This window comes from Trachurus trachurus (genome assembly GCF_905171665.1).
Source record: "Trachurus trachurus genome assembly, chromosome: 18".
NCBI classification, from domain to species: Eukaryota; Metazoa; Chordata; class Actinopteri; order Carangiformes; family Carangidae; genus Trachurus; species Trachurus trachurus.
Window position 1 is genome coordinate 11097180 of NC_139909.1, and position 16776 is coordinate 11113955.

General features: G+C 43.0%; 1 protein-coding gene across 3 annotated transcripts; it reads left to right on the forward strand.

Annotated features, from left to right (window-relative positions):
- Nucleotides 1–449: 449 nt before the first annotated feature.
- On the forward strand, nucleotides 450–15113 carry sf1 (splicing factor 1). Of its 3 annotated transcripts, none has more exons than XM_083992850.1 (12): nucleotides 450–850; nucleotides 2340–2474; nucleotides 4449–4524; nucleotides 8946–9098; nucleotides 9756–9845; nucleotides 9940–10123; nucleotides 10219–10334; nucleotides 11073–11180; nucleotides 11265–11466; nucleotides 12207–12459; nucleotides 12558–12746; nucleotides 13767–15113. In XM_083992850.1, exons 1-12 carry the CDS (start codon nucleotides 589–591, stop codon nucleotides 14096–14098), a joined length of 2100 nt encoding a protein of 699 aa, XP_083848976.1. In that variant the 5' UTR covers nucleotides 450–588; the 3' UTR covers nucleotides 14099–15113. The 3 variants fall into 3 exon arrangements, with proteins under 3 accessions (XP_083848976.1, XP_083848977.1, XP_083848978.1); XM_083992851.1 differs by having other exon boundaries at nucleotides 12558–12722; nucleotides 13767–15112; XM_083992852.1 differs by lacking the exons at nucleotides 450–850; nucleotides 4449–4524 and having other exon boundaries at nucleotides 2365–2474; nucleotides 13767–15108.
- Nucleotides 15114–16776: the final 1663 nt, after the last annotated feature.

A 16776-nucleotide genomic window follows, 5' to 3' on the forward strand; every position in this document is an offset into this window, starting at 1 on the left:
CAACACAGGAGTATACACACGGAAAAAAGAAAATTTTGATTTGTGTATGTAGAATTTGAATAAAATAATTAACAAATATCAGGTAAAACTGGGAATTTAGTTCCTTATCATCTTCAGTGTAGCCAAACAGAACATTTTTCCAGCATAAATTAAACTGGGAGTAAATATGATCTGATATTTGATCTCTGTAAATACGATATAAAACCTTCCAGGATACGAAAGCAAGCGCCTGCCTGAACCGATGCGTGACGTCATGACGCAAGAGATTGACGGTCATATGAACCAATCAGTGCGAAGAACGGGGATAACAAAAAACCGTTGGCCGATGGAACGTGGTTTGTGGGGGCTGGCGTGGGTTTGACCAATAGAAACGCTCAATTCTTCAGCGGGATCGTCCCACATCCAAACGATCATCCTCCTTTGTGGCTTTCTGTTGGGCGCCATTTTGATTCCTACTACTGTGCGGTTAGCAGACGAGTAGTTTGTTAGCTTTTTTTTTTTTCCTTCTTCACTTTTATACATCCAAATTATTATACTGACAGAGACGAAGACGAAGACGAGTGAGCGCTCCGAAAAAAGAAAAAAACAATGGCTACAGGAGCAAACGCAACTCCGTTAGGGAAGTTGCACCCCAGCATCGGCGCTAAACGAGGATTTGACGCCGGGCCTGGTGCGGGGAACGGGCTGATGCCGACACCGGGGCCGCCCGCATCCTTCGCCTCGCTACAAGCTTTCCAGCCCGCGATGCCGGCCGCAGCTTTCCCGCAGCCGCACCAGTTCACTCCGCCGTCGGGCTTCACCAGCCAGCCCCCTCAACCACCGAGCGCGGCGGCCGGGCTCCCCAAACCAGGTGAGTTTAGTGTAACGTTAGCTACGTTAGTTAGCTCAACGTGAACTAACGGCGCTATCACTAACAACGGTTAACGTTAGCCGGCTAATGTAGCTACTGACCCGGGTCAACGATAAAGGCCCCAGCGCGAAATGGAGACAGCTAAGTTAACCTACTAATGGTAATGAGCTGTTATGTATGGGGATCTAACCCTGCATATAAAAAGGAGATTTATGTTTATGCCGTTTTTTTTATGTGTGAGACACTACAGGTGAATAGGGTAAACATTTAAACTCATAAGATATCACCATGATACTTCCCAAGTTTATTTATCTAACTTAACTGTTACGTGAAGACCTCACAGACCTTAAAATTCAATGATCTGGTGGACTTCAAAACTGCTTAAATTATGTGTAAAATAAATATTAACATGCGTCCAAATGGTGTCCAGAGGATGTTTCAGACTCGAACCATAAAATATGAACAAAGACAAAAAACAAAGGCACAACCAAATGTAGAATAAAGACAGTAAAGAAAGTAGTCAATCTGTGGAATAATTTAGACGTATAAATGAAAATATGTAACACACTTAATAGATTCAATGCAATTATTTGAAAATAATATTATTATAATAAATATAAAACAGGATTATGAACACCAGATTGCTTGTAATAAGGGTAGGCAAAATAAGCTGAAGCCTCCACCTCCAGCTTTTCGGTCAAGGTACATTTGTTTTGTTTTGGGTTTATACTTTATGGAAAAATAAATGAATTACTCTTTGTTATTTATTTATGTTTAAATCATGTAGGCTATGTGTATAAAAATAATGATGATGATGGGTGTACTTGGTTCTACAGGACCGAAATAGGCTCTCTAAACTAAAGACATTTTTTTTGTATTAAGTTTTGTCAAATTGTATATGTAAATGAGGTAGCCTAATATCCAATTAAATATGCAACAAGATGGAAGTAAAAGAACCACCTTAATGTGGATTTTCTACCATTTCTTGCTGCTACTCTGTGAAAGCAGACATGTTAAGAAAGCAAAGTAGGCCAAAATTGATCTCAAAATTGACCAGTGCATGAAAAAACAATGTTTTTTTGTTGTTGCCTGTAGTGTCTCGCCTTAAGTTATGAACTAGTTGAGCTTTTCCAGAGGCAGACTGACGGCCGCTGCTACTTCCAACTTCCGGTTGTCATCTGTCCCCATAATCTAGGTCAGTGGTTCCCCCTCCTCCTTGCGCCCAGGACAATCAGTTGCAAACTTCTATTCACAAAAACAAACAGCAGTTGTAGGTTTTTGTCCATATTTGTTTGATTATCCAATTGGGATATTAGGATTTTATTATACACAAATATGACATTGGTAACCTCACACAATCCCAGAACAGACAAATACTTTGGGATTGGGAACCATTGATCTAGGTCACAATGAGTTGAGCTCAAATTGACATTGATCTTGAAACCATAGACATACGGCGATAGTCAATTATTGCCCCCGTTGCTTTCAGTTGATTTCAGCCAGAAGAAATCCAGGAAGAAGAGTCGCTGGAGCAGCGAGACGCCGGATCAGAAGACGGTCATCCCCGGCATGCCCACTGTCATTCCCCCTGGATTGACCCGGGATCAAGAGAGAGCCTATATAGGTAAATGCTTAATATTTATTATGTTATTTTATCTTCTTGCTATTCAAGGTTTTACATGTAACTCATAAAATGCAGTTTTGTTTTATTACATGTCTCATCAATTACATCTGTTTGAAGGTCTAGTTTCCTTTACATGATGTACGTACCAGTATTAATGTTACTGTTTGCTGAATTCCCAACAGCTAGAGCCGCTCTAAAGGCAACCCCAACAAGAAAGATGCTTTTACTAACTAAAAAACCTTGAATCACATTTTTCTATTTCTATCTTATTCGACAGTAACATTTTACTGTGTTACACAAAATGTCTAATTCTTGCTCCAACTGTTGAGACGAAAGCAGCAATAATAATTTCTGACCAGCAATGAATATAAGTTGTTTGATGGTGAAGGTGCTTAAATTTAAGGTACGGTGGTAAAAAAAAAAACAATTATGCTTTTTCTTCTTTCTTTTTTTTGGCAAGTGTCTTTTCTCTGTGGTCTCATGGTTTGCATACCATCGGGCACCCATTAGCAAGAGGACGTTTGAGATAGATGATTAAACACCACTGCTTGCTGATATCTGTCCTGAGCTGCAGGTCACTGTTCACACTGTCTTGCCTGATCCCCCCCTCAACCCCCCAAACCCCCAAACCCGCCCGTACACATCATCAGTAATGTTCCTGTGCATGGAGACGTTACTCATAATGTCCTAACATGGCTACAGTTTGCTTCTGTTTCTATATACCTTGTCTTTTTTAAGTGTGAGCAATGCTGCTTCAATGGCAACAAATCCATCCAACGTACTTTAAAAACACAACAACAAGTTGGTCCCAGCGGGCGCATTTGCTATCAAAAAATTGAGGAAACGCTCGATCACTGTCACCGTGGTGCTCTGAGTTGTTTGGCCTGTTTGTCTTTTTTTGTGAATGATCATATGATTTGATCACCAATGCCTTTCAGCAGCAGTGTAGCACAAACACACTGCACACACTCACAGGCCCTCAGCTGGGTGCAACAAATTATTTATATAAATATAGATATAATAAGTCCTTTTTTTTATATTGTCAATAACTGACTTTGTTATTGATGCTGTTCACCCATTGGTAATGGTTGTTCTTCCTTGGTATGTAAACACTCATTTGTGCCCGCCCTCTCTTTTGTCATACTTCTCATTTCCTTTGCTCATTTTTTTAGTAATTTCCCTAAACAACTGCAACAATCCAAGGGAATTGATTGAAAAAACACAATTCACAGGCCTTTTTTTTTAACATTAATCCAGAGTAATCCTCTCAGTGAATCTCTGTGTTTGGATGGAGGGTGGGTTGGGGGACGGGGGGGTGTTGTTTCATTACAACTTTTCATAATGTGCATGAGATGACTGATTTTTTAATTTCTTCATTGCCTTTCTAAGTGTGAAAAGAGTTGTTTCTCTGTCACTGCAGCCCCTCAGTGTTAGACCTGTGGAAAGTGACGAGAGTGACTGTCATCACCTGTTTTGTCACTGAAACTTTGCAAAACAAAAAATAGACCAATCAGTGATTTTTTCCCTCATTTTTTTTAGACCCACTGTGTCCTTAAAATGCCGAAGCCTTTGTTTCAAACACAGTAATATGAAGCCTTGAACCCTCAGCTTTGATTGGTTGACATGTTAATGGTGCGGCGGGCATTTTTAGGAACCACCGGTCTAATCATTTACTGACATGTTGCCATGTTTAATCATTATCTGATACACAGTTACACAGCTAATTACTGTAAGTGACCTAGGACATATTCATATTGGGTAATGTCTGCTTTCATGCTTTAGAGTCGTTTACTAGATGTTCATTTGATCTCCCTTTGTTTATTTTTTAACAGACTCACCATTTGTTTTGTTTCTTAACCTTAGTAAATGACTGAGACAGTGCTCTAATGTGCAGAGCGTTGTCTCTCTGATGTTGTTGTGGTAACCACATTTCTCTCCATCCTTGTTTTTCTTTCCTAACCTGAATTCTTCCAGTCCAACTGCAGATCGAAGACCTGACTCGTAAACTGCGTACAGGAGACCTGGGAATCCCTGTTAACCCTGAGGACAGGTCGGAAAAAGATTAAATCCACGAACAGTAACATTTTCTCTACATTCTTGACTTTTTTGGAAGACAAATGTTGATTTTCAGTATTTATGTGGTTGTTAGCCTGTAGACTTTAGTTAGCGTATTAAAAAGGAGGTGTTATTTTCACTATATTTAAACAGCTAATCATCCCATCACCAGTAAGCGTACATGCTTGTACATTTACTGGTAGATTTAGCAGGATTTATATAAATTTTTCAATATGAATATCTTTTTGTGAGTTTAGGTTAGGTGTTTAAAAGAATTGGACATAATCAAAACGAATTAAAAACAGTAGAAAGCACCTCAAAGACGCTTTTTAAATTCCTCATATTCAAAAATTGGACATGCGCATGTTTTACTTGTCAGTTTATTAGGAACAACTTTGGTAAAACTTTGTCAAATAAAACAGAGGTTTTGAAACTACGGTTTATTCTGGATTTGCTGCCAGTTGTCCCTAATAAACTGACAACAGATTAAATTTTTACCCAAGACAGTGAGACAGCGTTGTTGGTGATTACACGGAAATAATTTGAATGCAATTTGACTCTCAAAAAAAAAAAAAAAAACCTGAACTACGGGTCAATTTTCCAGCTTTTTTCGGAGCTTTCGACCAAATCTCATGGTTTTTCCCCAGAGGGTGAGGACAAACATCTGCTGAGGAAGCCGGTGAGATGCAGTTGAAAGCCCCTAAAAGCTAGCAAGTGGACCCTGAGTTGAGTGTTGAGTTATTTTCCCCCCAAAAAAATATTTATGTCCAGGTTTGTAACAGTTTCAATCTTGGGTAAAAACACAAAACAGATAAATTATAAATACAGTAGTGTTAGCAGCAGCAGCAGAAAGGTCTGAAAGCTTCCAGGTGAGTGTAGGACGAGTTTAGTCACATTTCATTCTGACATTTTTGCACCTTTTCTATCGGATTATTTGTGATTTTACTCGACAGTTCAGTGGAGCCCTAGTGTTAACGCTTCATGGTTTCACCCACTGCTTGTCTGTCTCCTGTAGAAGTGCTGTGTTAATCTATGAAAACATCTGATGATGCTACATGTGCTAAGATTTTCCTCTGAAACAGGTTTTGGGTCAATAATAATAATCATAATAATCATTATAATAATAATACACCATCAATGATTCTGTCAACATTTGATATTTTGAGATATTTCACATGAATTGGCTTGGTTTATTTTTGGAAAGAAAGCTCTAACAATCCAGTATCGTTTCACTTGACGCTGCCTGACCCTTACAGACTGTGATGTATGTAGCCGACATCATTGACAGCTGCTGTCGTAGACCTGACGGTGATTTGTCGTTGGTGATCTCTGGTTTTTTTTCTCCCCCGTAATGTGGCTTTTTAAACAGGAGGAAAGGGAAGGGGGGTCGGGTGGAGGAGGAGGGGATTGTGCCAGTTTTCCCTCTGGAAGGAAATTGCCACAAGTGTTTTTTTTTGTGTCGTGGTTAAAAAAACTAAACAAAAAACACAATGGACAGATTATAACACAAGCTGTGTCTCAAGTTGAATGCTTCCATGAGTACACCGTCATGTCTACTTACTTCTGTAGTGCACAAATTTCGACAGTTTAGTGTTAGTGTCTCAAATCGAACGTTGTCGTTCGCAACGGTTGCCAACGTCTTCCCTTTTTTTTTTGGACGCTACTGTCGCCCGCCAACACATCTACCAGCTTCTTTTCAATTAGCAATCATGAATGCCCTAATTTTTTGTTTTTTATTGTGTTTGTGTGCACCACCTGTTTAATACAAGGTGGAGATTACGCCGCCGCATCAGCAGGCTCCTCTTACTGGTGGAAAACATCGGCCTACCGCTACGTTGATTTATATACACTATATTGCCAAAAGTATTCGCTGGTCCGCCTTCACTCGTATATGAACTTGAGTGACATCCCATTCCTAATCCATAGGGTATAATATGATGTTGGCCCACCCTTTGCAGCTATAACAGCTTCAACTCTCCTGGGAAGGCTTTCCACAAGGTTTAGGATTGTGTTTATGGGGATTTACGACCATTCTCGCATTGGTGGTCGGACACTGATGTTGGATAGTAGGCCTGGCTCGCAGTCGCCGCTCTATTTCATCCCGAAGGTGTCCTATCGGGTTGAGGTCAGGACTCTGTGAAGGCCAGTCAAGTTCTTCCACACCTAGTCTGACCTGACGGAAGTGTGTTTCTGCGATTAGCCTCTGATTGGCCGGAACGAGCCACCCGGCGGAAGTCCCGCTGTTCCAGTTTTCACAGTCCCCTTGGAGAAAGGAAACAACAACAGGAACCAAGGACATTTCGATATGACTGTAAAGATATCCTAAGCGTATGTTTACGCCATTTGCTGTCCAAGAAGGACCTTCTGGCTTGTTTGCCGACCGGCCACGGCAAAAGATTTATCTATCAAGCTTGGCCCATCGTCTTAAGTGAGCTGGCGAGGCTAATGCCTACCTCGCCGGCAATATTTTGCAAGCGCACCATTGCTATGGCACCAGCCACAACAATTGTGATTGGTTGAAAGAAATCCAATCATAGGCCGACCAGCCAGACCCTTCTTCTCTGGCGGAGGGCATGGCGAGCAAGACTATTCCACACAAAACTGGCTCATCCATGTCTTGGTGGACCTTGCTTTGAGCACTGGTGTTGGAGCAAGACGGGGCCATCCCCAAACTGTTCCCAACAAGCTGGGAGCATGAAATTGTCCAAAATCTCTTGGTATACGGAAGCATTAACACTTCCTTTCACTGGACCTAAGGGGCCGAGCCCAACTCCTGAAAAACACCCCCACATCATAATCCCCCCTCCACCAAACTTTACACTTGGCACAGTGCCGTCGGACAAGTACCATTCTGCTGGCAACCGCCAAACCCAGACTGGTCCATCAGATTGCAAGCGACCCATTCTTTCACAGAATGTTTGTAGAAGCAGTCTTTACGCCGAGGTGCTTGATTGTATACACCTGTAGCCATGGAAGTGATCATGAACATCTGAATTCAATGATTTGGGTGAGTCAGCAAATACTTTTGGCAATGGAGTGTACTACGTAGCCAAGTCGGCGATCATTGATCGTGGGAAGTGTCCGCACTCAACCTTTTTTCCAGGTACTTGCAGTACGCTGCATTTTGACGTAGTACTCGATTTCAATTTATTTGGGATAGCCCCTTGAGATGCGCCATCTCGTTTTCGAAGGGGTCCCACTCGTCAGTTGAGATGCTTTTTACACACTCAAAATAGTTGGTGTAAGTATGGAAGTGTTCGGATTGAGACGCAGCGATAGTTTCCAGTGTGTGTGAAGTCGACCTCTGTTAGCTTAGAGTCCCTGTCGTCTGTACTCTGTACAGACCTCCTCATCATAATCAGACGTTTCCACAGAGCTGCAACACTCTTTTATAAATCACTCCCCGCTCCCCTCACCCCACCACTCTAATGTGACACAACCAACCAACCGGGGGGTGTTTCAGGTTCAGGTCGACACCGTGGGAAGTTTGAAGCATAAAAAGGACAAAAAAAACAAAACTTTTTTTATTTATTTTAATTTATTTTTTGGTTCCCTCACTCTTCACATCACATGGACGCACACATGTGGCTCTCAGATGGGAGGGCGTAGGAAAAGGTGGATATTATCTAATAATCATAATTCCTTTTCTCTAACCCAAATTACCCCACGTCAACCTAACCCCTTTTTCAAGCACAGAGCCTCCTCCTTTTAACGCAGCACAGGTTTTCAGCATCCAAAGGGAGGTACGGACCTCTTCTTCTTCTTCCGCCACGTCAACAACCAAGCAACTCACAGCCAGCCAGCGTTTCTGCTTAGGATTTGCGAATTTTGCTTTTGGGTTTTCTCTTTTTTTTTCTTACCTCCAACCTTCCTTTTCTTGTAGGCCACCAATCCTGTATGCAGGTTTAAACTCTGGCCACGCATTTGTTTTATTTATTCCTTTTGTTTTGTTATTTCTTTTTAAATTTTCATTATTTTATTCTGTGTGGTTGATGCCCCTCCAGTGTATATTGGGTTTATTACCGCTACACCGCCTTGGTTGCCCCTCCCCCTTTTTGTATAAATGAATGGACTCTCGCCTTGGAGACGTCAGTGCAGAGTTCCCACAGCATTTTCTTTTCTTTTTTTTAAGTTTGGCTCTTGCACTGGCAGTGAGTCACGTTAGTCAGTCTACCTGAGAATCCTCTCAGTAGATCCAAATTCATCCAAATTCTGTAACATTATTATTATTTCCAAGTCATGTCAGTAGCCATTGATTGAACACTGAAGATCTGACGCTCCTAAAGTCTTTAAGTCAGCCGTAGGAAGAGAGAAAGAGTGTGTGTGTGTGTTTGTGTGAACTGTTGATGGCAGCCGCTCCACTTCCCAGATCGGCGTTGATGAGGTCTCTGTTTTCTCTTTGTCTGCCGTCTTCAGGTCTCCGTCTCCGGAGCCCATCTACAACAGCGAGGGCAAGAGGCTGAACACCCGCGAGTACCGCACACGGAAGAAGATCGAGGAGGAGCGCCACTCCCTCATCACCGAGATGGTCGGACTCAACCCCGAGTTCAAACCTCCTGCGGACTACAAGTACGACTCAACGTCTCTTGTTTCCTCAGCCAAGGGCTTCCCAAACTTTTCAGCCTGGTATAGACCGGCGACGTATCTGAACACGGGAATAACGACTACACGAACAGAACAGAACAGCCTTACAACAAGGACGTTTTACATGAAGCTATTTACTTAAGGAGAAGTAATATCTATAAACCGTAGAGCAGAGTAAACATGGACATTGTTGCTGTGCAAATTTACATTTTGGGAGGTTGTTTCAGCCTTAATATAATGTTGTATAAAGCATGACATGGGTCAGGCAACAGGAAGGGCACAGTTTGCCACAGCAGCATGTTTACTTTTGGTGAATCTAGGAGACATTTACAGACAAAAGAAGAGAAAATTAAGTAAAATAAAAACATTAATGTGGATTTTCTACCATTTCTTTCCTCTATTCTGAAAGAAAACATCTTTAGGAAGCAAAATTGATCAGTGCACGAAAAACCAATTTTGTTTCCTGTTGTGTTTCGCCCTAAATCTCTTAATTGAGCTGATAGTGAAAGTGTTTCCTGTTGCTGGAGGCGACCAGTCCGTCCATGTTGGGACTAATGACGTTGAGGTCCATTTGCTGTAATTAAAGGAGAACGAGGAAGTTGTTAATTCCTCTCAGTAAATGTTTGTCTTGTTTCCTCGCAGACCTCCCGCCACCAGAGTCAACGACAAAGTCATGATCCCCCAGGACGAATACCCAGAAATCAACTTTGTCGGCCTGCTGATCGGACCACGGTAAAGCTCAACGCAACGTTTCTGTCGCCTCGCGTGTTTTTAGACGAGACGCTTCAGGTGCTCACGGTTCCTCCTTTGTTTTGTTTCCCCCCAGTGGAAACACACTGAAGAACATCGAGAAGGAGTGCTGCGCCAAGATCATGATCCGCGGTAAAGGCTCGGTGAAGGAGGGGAAGGTCGGCAGGAAGGACGGGCAGATGCTGCCGGGGGAGGACGAGCCGCTGCACGCCCTCGTCACCGCCAACACCATGGAGAACGTCAAGAAAGCTGTGGAGCAGGTGAGATGGTCGACGGCCGCCGCCGCTCTGAGCAGTTCATCAGCGTTTGTTTCTTTGTTTATTCAAGTTTATTAACTGTGAGAAATGCGCAACAGATTCGCAACATCCTGAAACAAGGCATCGAGACGCCAGAGGATCAGAACGACCTACGGAAGATGCAGCTGAGGGAACTCGCCAGACTCAACGGCACGCTGAGAGAAGACGACAACAGGTGAGTGAAGGAGGCGGAGCTTATAGTAGAGACGCTTTCTAACAACGTTGGGTTGTAACAAACCCGTTTTGATCGTTGCGTAATTGTGCGATTGTGTGGTTGTCACTTTTCATACGTCTTTTACTTACTTAATCACTTTTTTTTCCAGCCGTGTAGATGCTTTTTAAAATAACGCTGGGTTTTTAAAATACTGCTTGTTTCGGGGCTTTGTCTTGGCGTCTTGAGTCTGACCAATCAGCACAGAGTCAACATGGAAAACACACGGAAACACATTTTTCAGGAATCCCACTAAGAAAACTAGATTTTGAAACTTTTTTTTTTTGTAGAATTTAAAAAAATATATATTTATTTTAATTTTACCACTCTTTTTTCTTTTTTTTTGTAGAATTTTTTTTATTTATTATTTATCAAAATTTTACCACTTTTTTTTCTAGAATTTTTAAACTTTTTTTGGAAGAACTTTTTTTTAATTGTTTTTGAGAAGTATTACCACTTTTTCTAGAAATATTTTAACGTTTTTGGAGAAATTCTACCACTTTTTTTCCCCAAAATGTCTCTACAATATTTCCAAAACTTCACGCCGTTGGCATTGTGTATTTCTGGTGTTCACGTCAAAATTTTGTCCAATGAGGGTCTGTGGTCTAATTTGTGTCAATTTCGGGGTCCTTGATGTAAAAATGTTTGAGAACTACTGTGTTAGTGTATGACATGATAACATCTCTCTCTCTCTCTCTCTAGGATCCTGCGGCCCTGGCAGAACTCGGAGCCTCGCAGCATCACCAACACGACGCTCTGCACAAAGTGTGGTGGAGCAGGTCACATCTCCTCCGACTGCAAGTACACCAGGTGACCCAGAGAAACACACGACTCGTAGGACTTCCTGTGTGAAGGAGATGTTGTGTGTCTAAATGTTGTTTTGTTTTCCTGCAGCACATTTGCTGCCCACAGAGCGACGGGCGGAGAGCCTCCACAGTCGGCGCAGGACAAGGCCCGGATGGACAAGGAGTACCTGTCGCTGATGGCCGAGCTCGGGGAGGCGCCGGTGGCAACGTCTGGAGGAGGTCACTCCGGCTCCCAGGGAGGAGGGCAGCGCAACTCGGGCCCCAACAACAACAACAACCAGCCTCCACCGGTACGTTGCTACGTTATAGAAGTAACTAATTACCAGGGAAAGTAACTACTGAGTAGGGATGCTCTGATCAGCATTTATTCAGGCCGATGCCGATCGCCAATCACTGAATGGATGTGACAATTATAATCCTCCATGTTCTGTATTTTAAATAAGTAAAAACCATTTGTATTGAAATAAATTAATAAATACAATCAAGATCTTACAACTTTGAGTAACACAAATTAAACATTACATGCTTTGTCAAGAACAAGCAGATACCAACTAGTTCCATTTGATGGATCAAACATATTTTAAAATATTTCAATAGATGAAATAAAATAAAATTTCCTTCCCAAGTAAACAATTGGGGTGTGTACCAAGAACTATTGTTTTGAGAGCGTGTTCAAATCGGTCGATATCCCTACTATTAAATTACTTTTTTATAAAATGCTCAAATATGTCAAATTATTTGAACTCCCCTGCCCTAACCCACGTTTATCTGGAACAAACCAACTCACTCCGTATCCCTCCGCAACACGCAAAATGTATATATACAACGTAGCTACACTTAAATAGATGCGTCATTATTTTGTGACATTTTATTGTCAGTAACGGTAATGGCGTTATAACAGGGAAAACAGTAACTTTTTGTGATTACTCGTTTATGGAAAAATTTAAAAAAGTACCGTTAGTAAAGCCTTTTATTTATAACGCCATTTTTCCATCACTGAAACGTTTGTGTGTGTGTGTATGAACAACAGCAGAACCGGCCGCCCTGGATGAGCTCCGGTCCGACTGAGAACAGGAACTACCACAGCATGCACGGGGGCCACGGCGGCCATGGCGGCCACGGTGGCCACGGCGGCCACGGCGGCCACGGGGGGCCGCACAACTTCCCTCCACCGATGCCCAACATGGCCGGACCTCCGATGCCGCCCAACCCCAACGGCCTCCCTCCCCCCTGGATGCAGCCGCCCCCTCCCCCCATGGGCCAGGGCCACGGACACCCCATGGGTAAGAGCAGCTGATGCCGGACGCTCGGTCACACGCACGACGTCACGCTGCGTCCTCATTGGTTCATTGATGTTTTGTTTTTTCTCTCCTCCTCATAGGTCTTCTCCCTCCTCCGATGGGGATGATGCCCCCTCCCCCTCCTCCCCCCAGCAACCAGCCGCCTCCCCCTCCCTCTGGTCCCCTGCCGCCGTGGCAACAACAGGCTCCACCTCCTCCTCCGACCAGCAGCATGGCTACCAGTACGCCGTTGCCCTGGCAACAAAGTGAGAACCATTCAGTTTTTTTTGGTGTGTTTTTAATAACTTTTTAATAATTTTATTCAACATTAATAAACAACTGCAGTGACAAGCAAATAAATACATTTATGTAATGAGTGTAAAAGTAGGGAAATAAAACAATAACAACAGCAGCAACAAAAAACGTCATGTGTTATATATTCAACATGTTGTTCCTGGATCTCTAGTGAGTTAAAACCATCCTGCCTTGATATTTTAGTTCAGTGAGATAGATTTCATTCTTTGAAAGCGAGAGATGAGAAGCTGCCAACATCTGTAAAATGTGTCCGTTGAACCACGAGTGGTGTATTTGATCTTTTCCCATTTTAAAAAATGACAACAGGTCTTGCAGCAAAGATGTGAACCACTCAGTTTTTCATATTGCCACAATCACAATCACCTGTTCAATGGGCTCTATGCACAACTCCACTGCTTCCTGAATTTAAGGCAGCTCCTTTATTTCCTGTCTTACATTATTGGACAAACTGATTAATCCAGGTGTGTCTGACCATTGTGACAACTCAGACACACCTGGATTAATCAGTTTGTCCAATAATGTAAGACAGGAAATAAAGGAGCTGCCTTAAATTCAGGAAGTAGTGGAGCTGTGCAGAGAGCCCTTCAAGTCAATTTTTCAATTTCAATTTTACTTAATTGTCTTCGAGCAATGAAGCACAACGGAATTTAGGTGCATCTCTCCCTAATAATTTAAAAAAGATAAAAGAAATATACAAAGAGTAATTCAAGAAATATACAAAGAGTAATTCAAGAAATATATAAAAAGAAACAGTAATTTAAGAGATGTATAAAAAAGAACAAGTAATTCAAGAGATACAAAAAAGAAAAAGTAAGCAAGTACAAATATATAACTATGTAAAAACAAAGCAAGTGATCTACAGATGTAACTAGTGCAGCTCAGACAGCTTCGCTCTGATTGGTCGCTCTGTGGTCGTCTAAGTCGCATGTTGTGAACATTTTGGAGTCAGTAAAGCGTTAACCTCTATTTACCCCCCTCTCCCCTCCCCCCTGCAGATACCCCCACCACCTCCAGCCCCGGCACCGCCACGCTGCCCCCGTGGCAGCAGCCTCAGCAGCCCGCCGCCTCCGGAGCGCAGCCGCCGCCGCCCATGGGAACGCCGTCCATGGTGCCGCCTCCGCCCGGCGTCCAGCCCCCGCTGCCGCCCGGCGCCCCTCCCCCCCCTCCGCCGCCGCCCCCGGGCTCCACCGGCATGATGTACGCCCCTCCGCCGCCGCCGCCGCCCATGGACCCCTCCAACTTCGTCACCATGATGGGGATGGGCGTGCCGGGAATGCCGCCGTTCGGAATGCCGCCCGCCCCGCCGCCGCCTCCGCCGCAGAACTAACCACCACCACAGAAGAAGAAGAAGAAGAAGAAGAAGAAGTCGTCGTTCACCAGATCTCCAATAGACTGACGTTAGCGTGTCGATGTGTGTCACAGACGAATATAATAACCAGTGCTTTATTTTTTATTAATCCTGGATATTGTGAAGACGAAGGCCGTGTTAGTTCGATTTGTAAAGTTGTGTCACTTAGTTCTACTTCCTGTTTTTAAAGTTTAGATTATTAACACGAAGCCGTCGCTCCATCATCGCCGCCGGCAACCACATGTCCTTCACTGTCAACGCCGCCACTCATTCACCAAACAATACAACAAAAAAAAAGAAAGAAAAGGAAAAACGACGCAAAAGTTTTTGAATCTCAGTAAAAACGGAAACAACAACGTAACTTTCACTGAATTATTAATATATTGAACTTTAACTTTGCATGACTCAGCATTTTAAACGGCTACTGTTTAAAGTGACACATCATTTATTATTATTCTTTGGCGTCTTTTCTCTCTCCCCGCCCACCTCCCGTCGTCGTTTCATGTCGGAGTTAAATAAGATTGATATTTTTGTAACGACATGTGAAGCTGTTTCTTTTGGTTCCGTCTCCAGCAAATTCATCGGCTTTTCTTTGCTTTTTTTTTTTTCTCCTTTTTTCTCTTTTTTGTAACTTGTTTGCGTCTCAGTTGTAACGCTGAGTTTATAAAGGAGGAGCCCCCTCCCCCTCCCCCACCTCCTCCTCCTCCTTCTCCTCCCCTCCCCTGCACTACTTGAATGCCGAGAATCTGATATATCTTTGTTTTCCTGCCTCTCTGCTCTTGACCAGACGCCGTGTGCAGTGTTTGTGTTGCTTCTGCAGGGGGCGAACACACATCAGTTTGTCCTCAGAGGGGTTTTTTTTTCTTCTTTTTTCTTTTGTTTTCCACAGACAGAGAAGGAAAAATGTTAAAAGTTTTCTATGTTTTCTGAAATTCGCTCTTTGTTTTGTGTTATGGAAAAAAAAAAAAAATAGCTGTTGGAAAAATCTTCGCTTGGTTTAGAAATTAAACTGATCCATTTCACCTTTCTGTCCTCGACTGCAGCCTCCTTTTCTCCTTTCATGGATGTGAGACCCCTTTGTGCCGCCGCCATGGTTGCCAGGTTTTTTTTGTTTTTTTGTTGTTTTCCTCCCTCCCTCCCCAGGCGAGGAGGCGCTGCTGCCGGCTGAATCATTCAGTCCTGTTACATAAGACTTTTTGTCTGGAGTCTCCAACTCGCTGCCCTTCGAGTAGTTCAGGAACTCCACGTTTACACAGAGCGCTGAGTTTATTACAAACAAAAACCTTGTGAGGCAGTTTCCCATCAATCTGCATTTATTAACCCATAATGACAAAGTGAAAACTGATTTTAAACCAACACTAAGTAACTTTTCAACCTTCATATTTTCAGAACATTTGTGATGGTACATCGAATTACAACATGTTGAATGACACCTGTCATGGTCAAACAGCTTCGAGGTGGATGGTAGGAACCCCAAACTACAAATGTGCTGACTCCTTTCCCCATTCCTTAAAAACACGGAAGTCGAAGCGAACGCCTATGTGGGATGGGAGCGTGCCTATGTTCCCACAGCCCTATGTTCCCACAGCCCTATGTTCCCACGGCCCTATGTTCCCACAGTTCTAAGGTTTTCCTCAAAATTAGGCCCTATGTTCCCACTGGACTCTCTCTACCTATCTGGACTCTATCTATCTGGCCTGTCTAGCCTCTACCGGGTCTTTTTACTAAACTTAACCAACTCTTTTCTTCATTGCCTAAACCCAACCAATGGTGGGACCAAAGGGCTGTGGGAACATAGGGCCTAATTTTCAGTGACAACAAAAGTTAGAAATGTGGGAACATAGGGCTGTGGGAACATAGGGCTGTGGGAACATAGGAATGATAACCGCTATCATGGCAGATCTAGCAAGAAAACCAAAGAAATTAAAAGTTTTGTCTGAGGAGACTGAAAAATCAAAGAAATTGTGTACAGGAAACAAAACACCCGGTTGAATTTCAAAATAAAATACATCATATTAATATTATAATTATATTTCCCGCACTACACCATGAAAACGTTGTAATGGGCTGAGGTCGGCCTGAGGTCAACAGGTCAGAGGTTTTCAGACACCGTTGATACCATGAACGAGGAGATACCGGTTGTAAAATCACAAAGTAGGCAGATAACAGGTCGGCACCGACCGGGAGATCAGGATGTTTACAACGCTGGTGCTCGTGGGAAATGGAAATGGGGTCTTCCTTCAGACAAAACACTTCCCGCTTTGGTCCTCTGGTGCCGCCAAACTCAACCAAAAATGAAAGTTCTTCAGTAGGCCTGTTGCTTTGACCTGAAGTTGAACCTTTTTGCGTTTTCAGACGGTCCCTCATCGTTTCTTAACTGCATCGTCAGCTGTGTAAACTTCATATTGGTACAGTGTGTTTTTATTTCTTGCACATGTCCAATTATCTACATTAATCACAGTGAACTTGGACGTTCAAGAGAAATCCATCCGTCCATCCATCCATCTATTGTCTGTCCTGTTTAACTCTGCAGGGTTCACAGGTAGAAGGAGAATATGCAGACTCCAGACCCAGGAATCAAACAACTGAACCTGCATCATCTATTTAAAAAAAAAAAAAAAACATGTTGCATCTGCACAAAAACAGGAAGTGGGTCA

Coding starts and splice junctions, on each gene's coding strand:
- sf1 (XM_083992850.1), top strand. CDS start 589: ATGGCTACAGGAGCAAACGCAACTCCGTTAGGGAAGTTGCACCCCAGC. Junction 2,475..4,448: donor TCAAGAGAGAGCCTATATAG/GTAAATGCTTAA, acceptor GAATTCTTCCAG/TCCAACTGCAGATCGAAGAC. Junction 12,747..13,766: donor GAACCATTCAGTTTTTTTTG/GTGTGTTTTTAA, acceptor TCCCCCCTGCAG/ATACCCCCACCACCTCCAGC.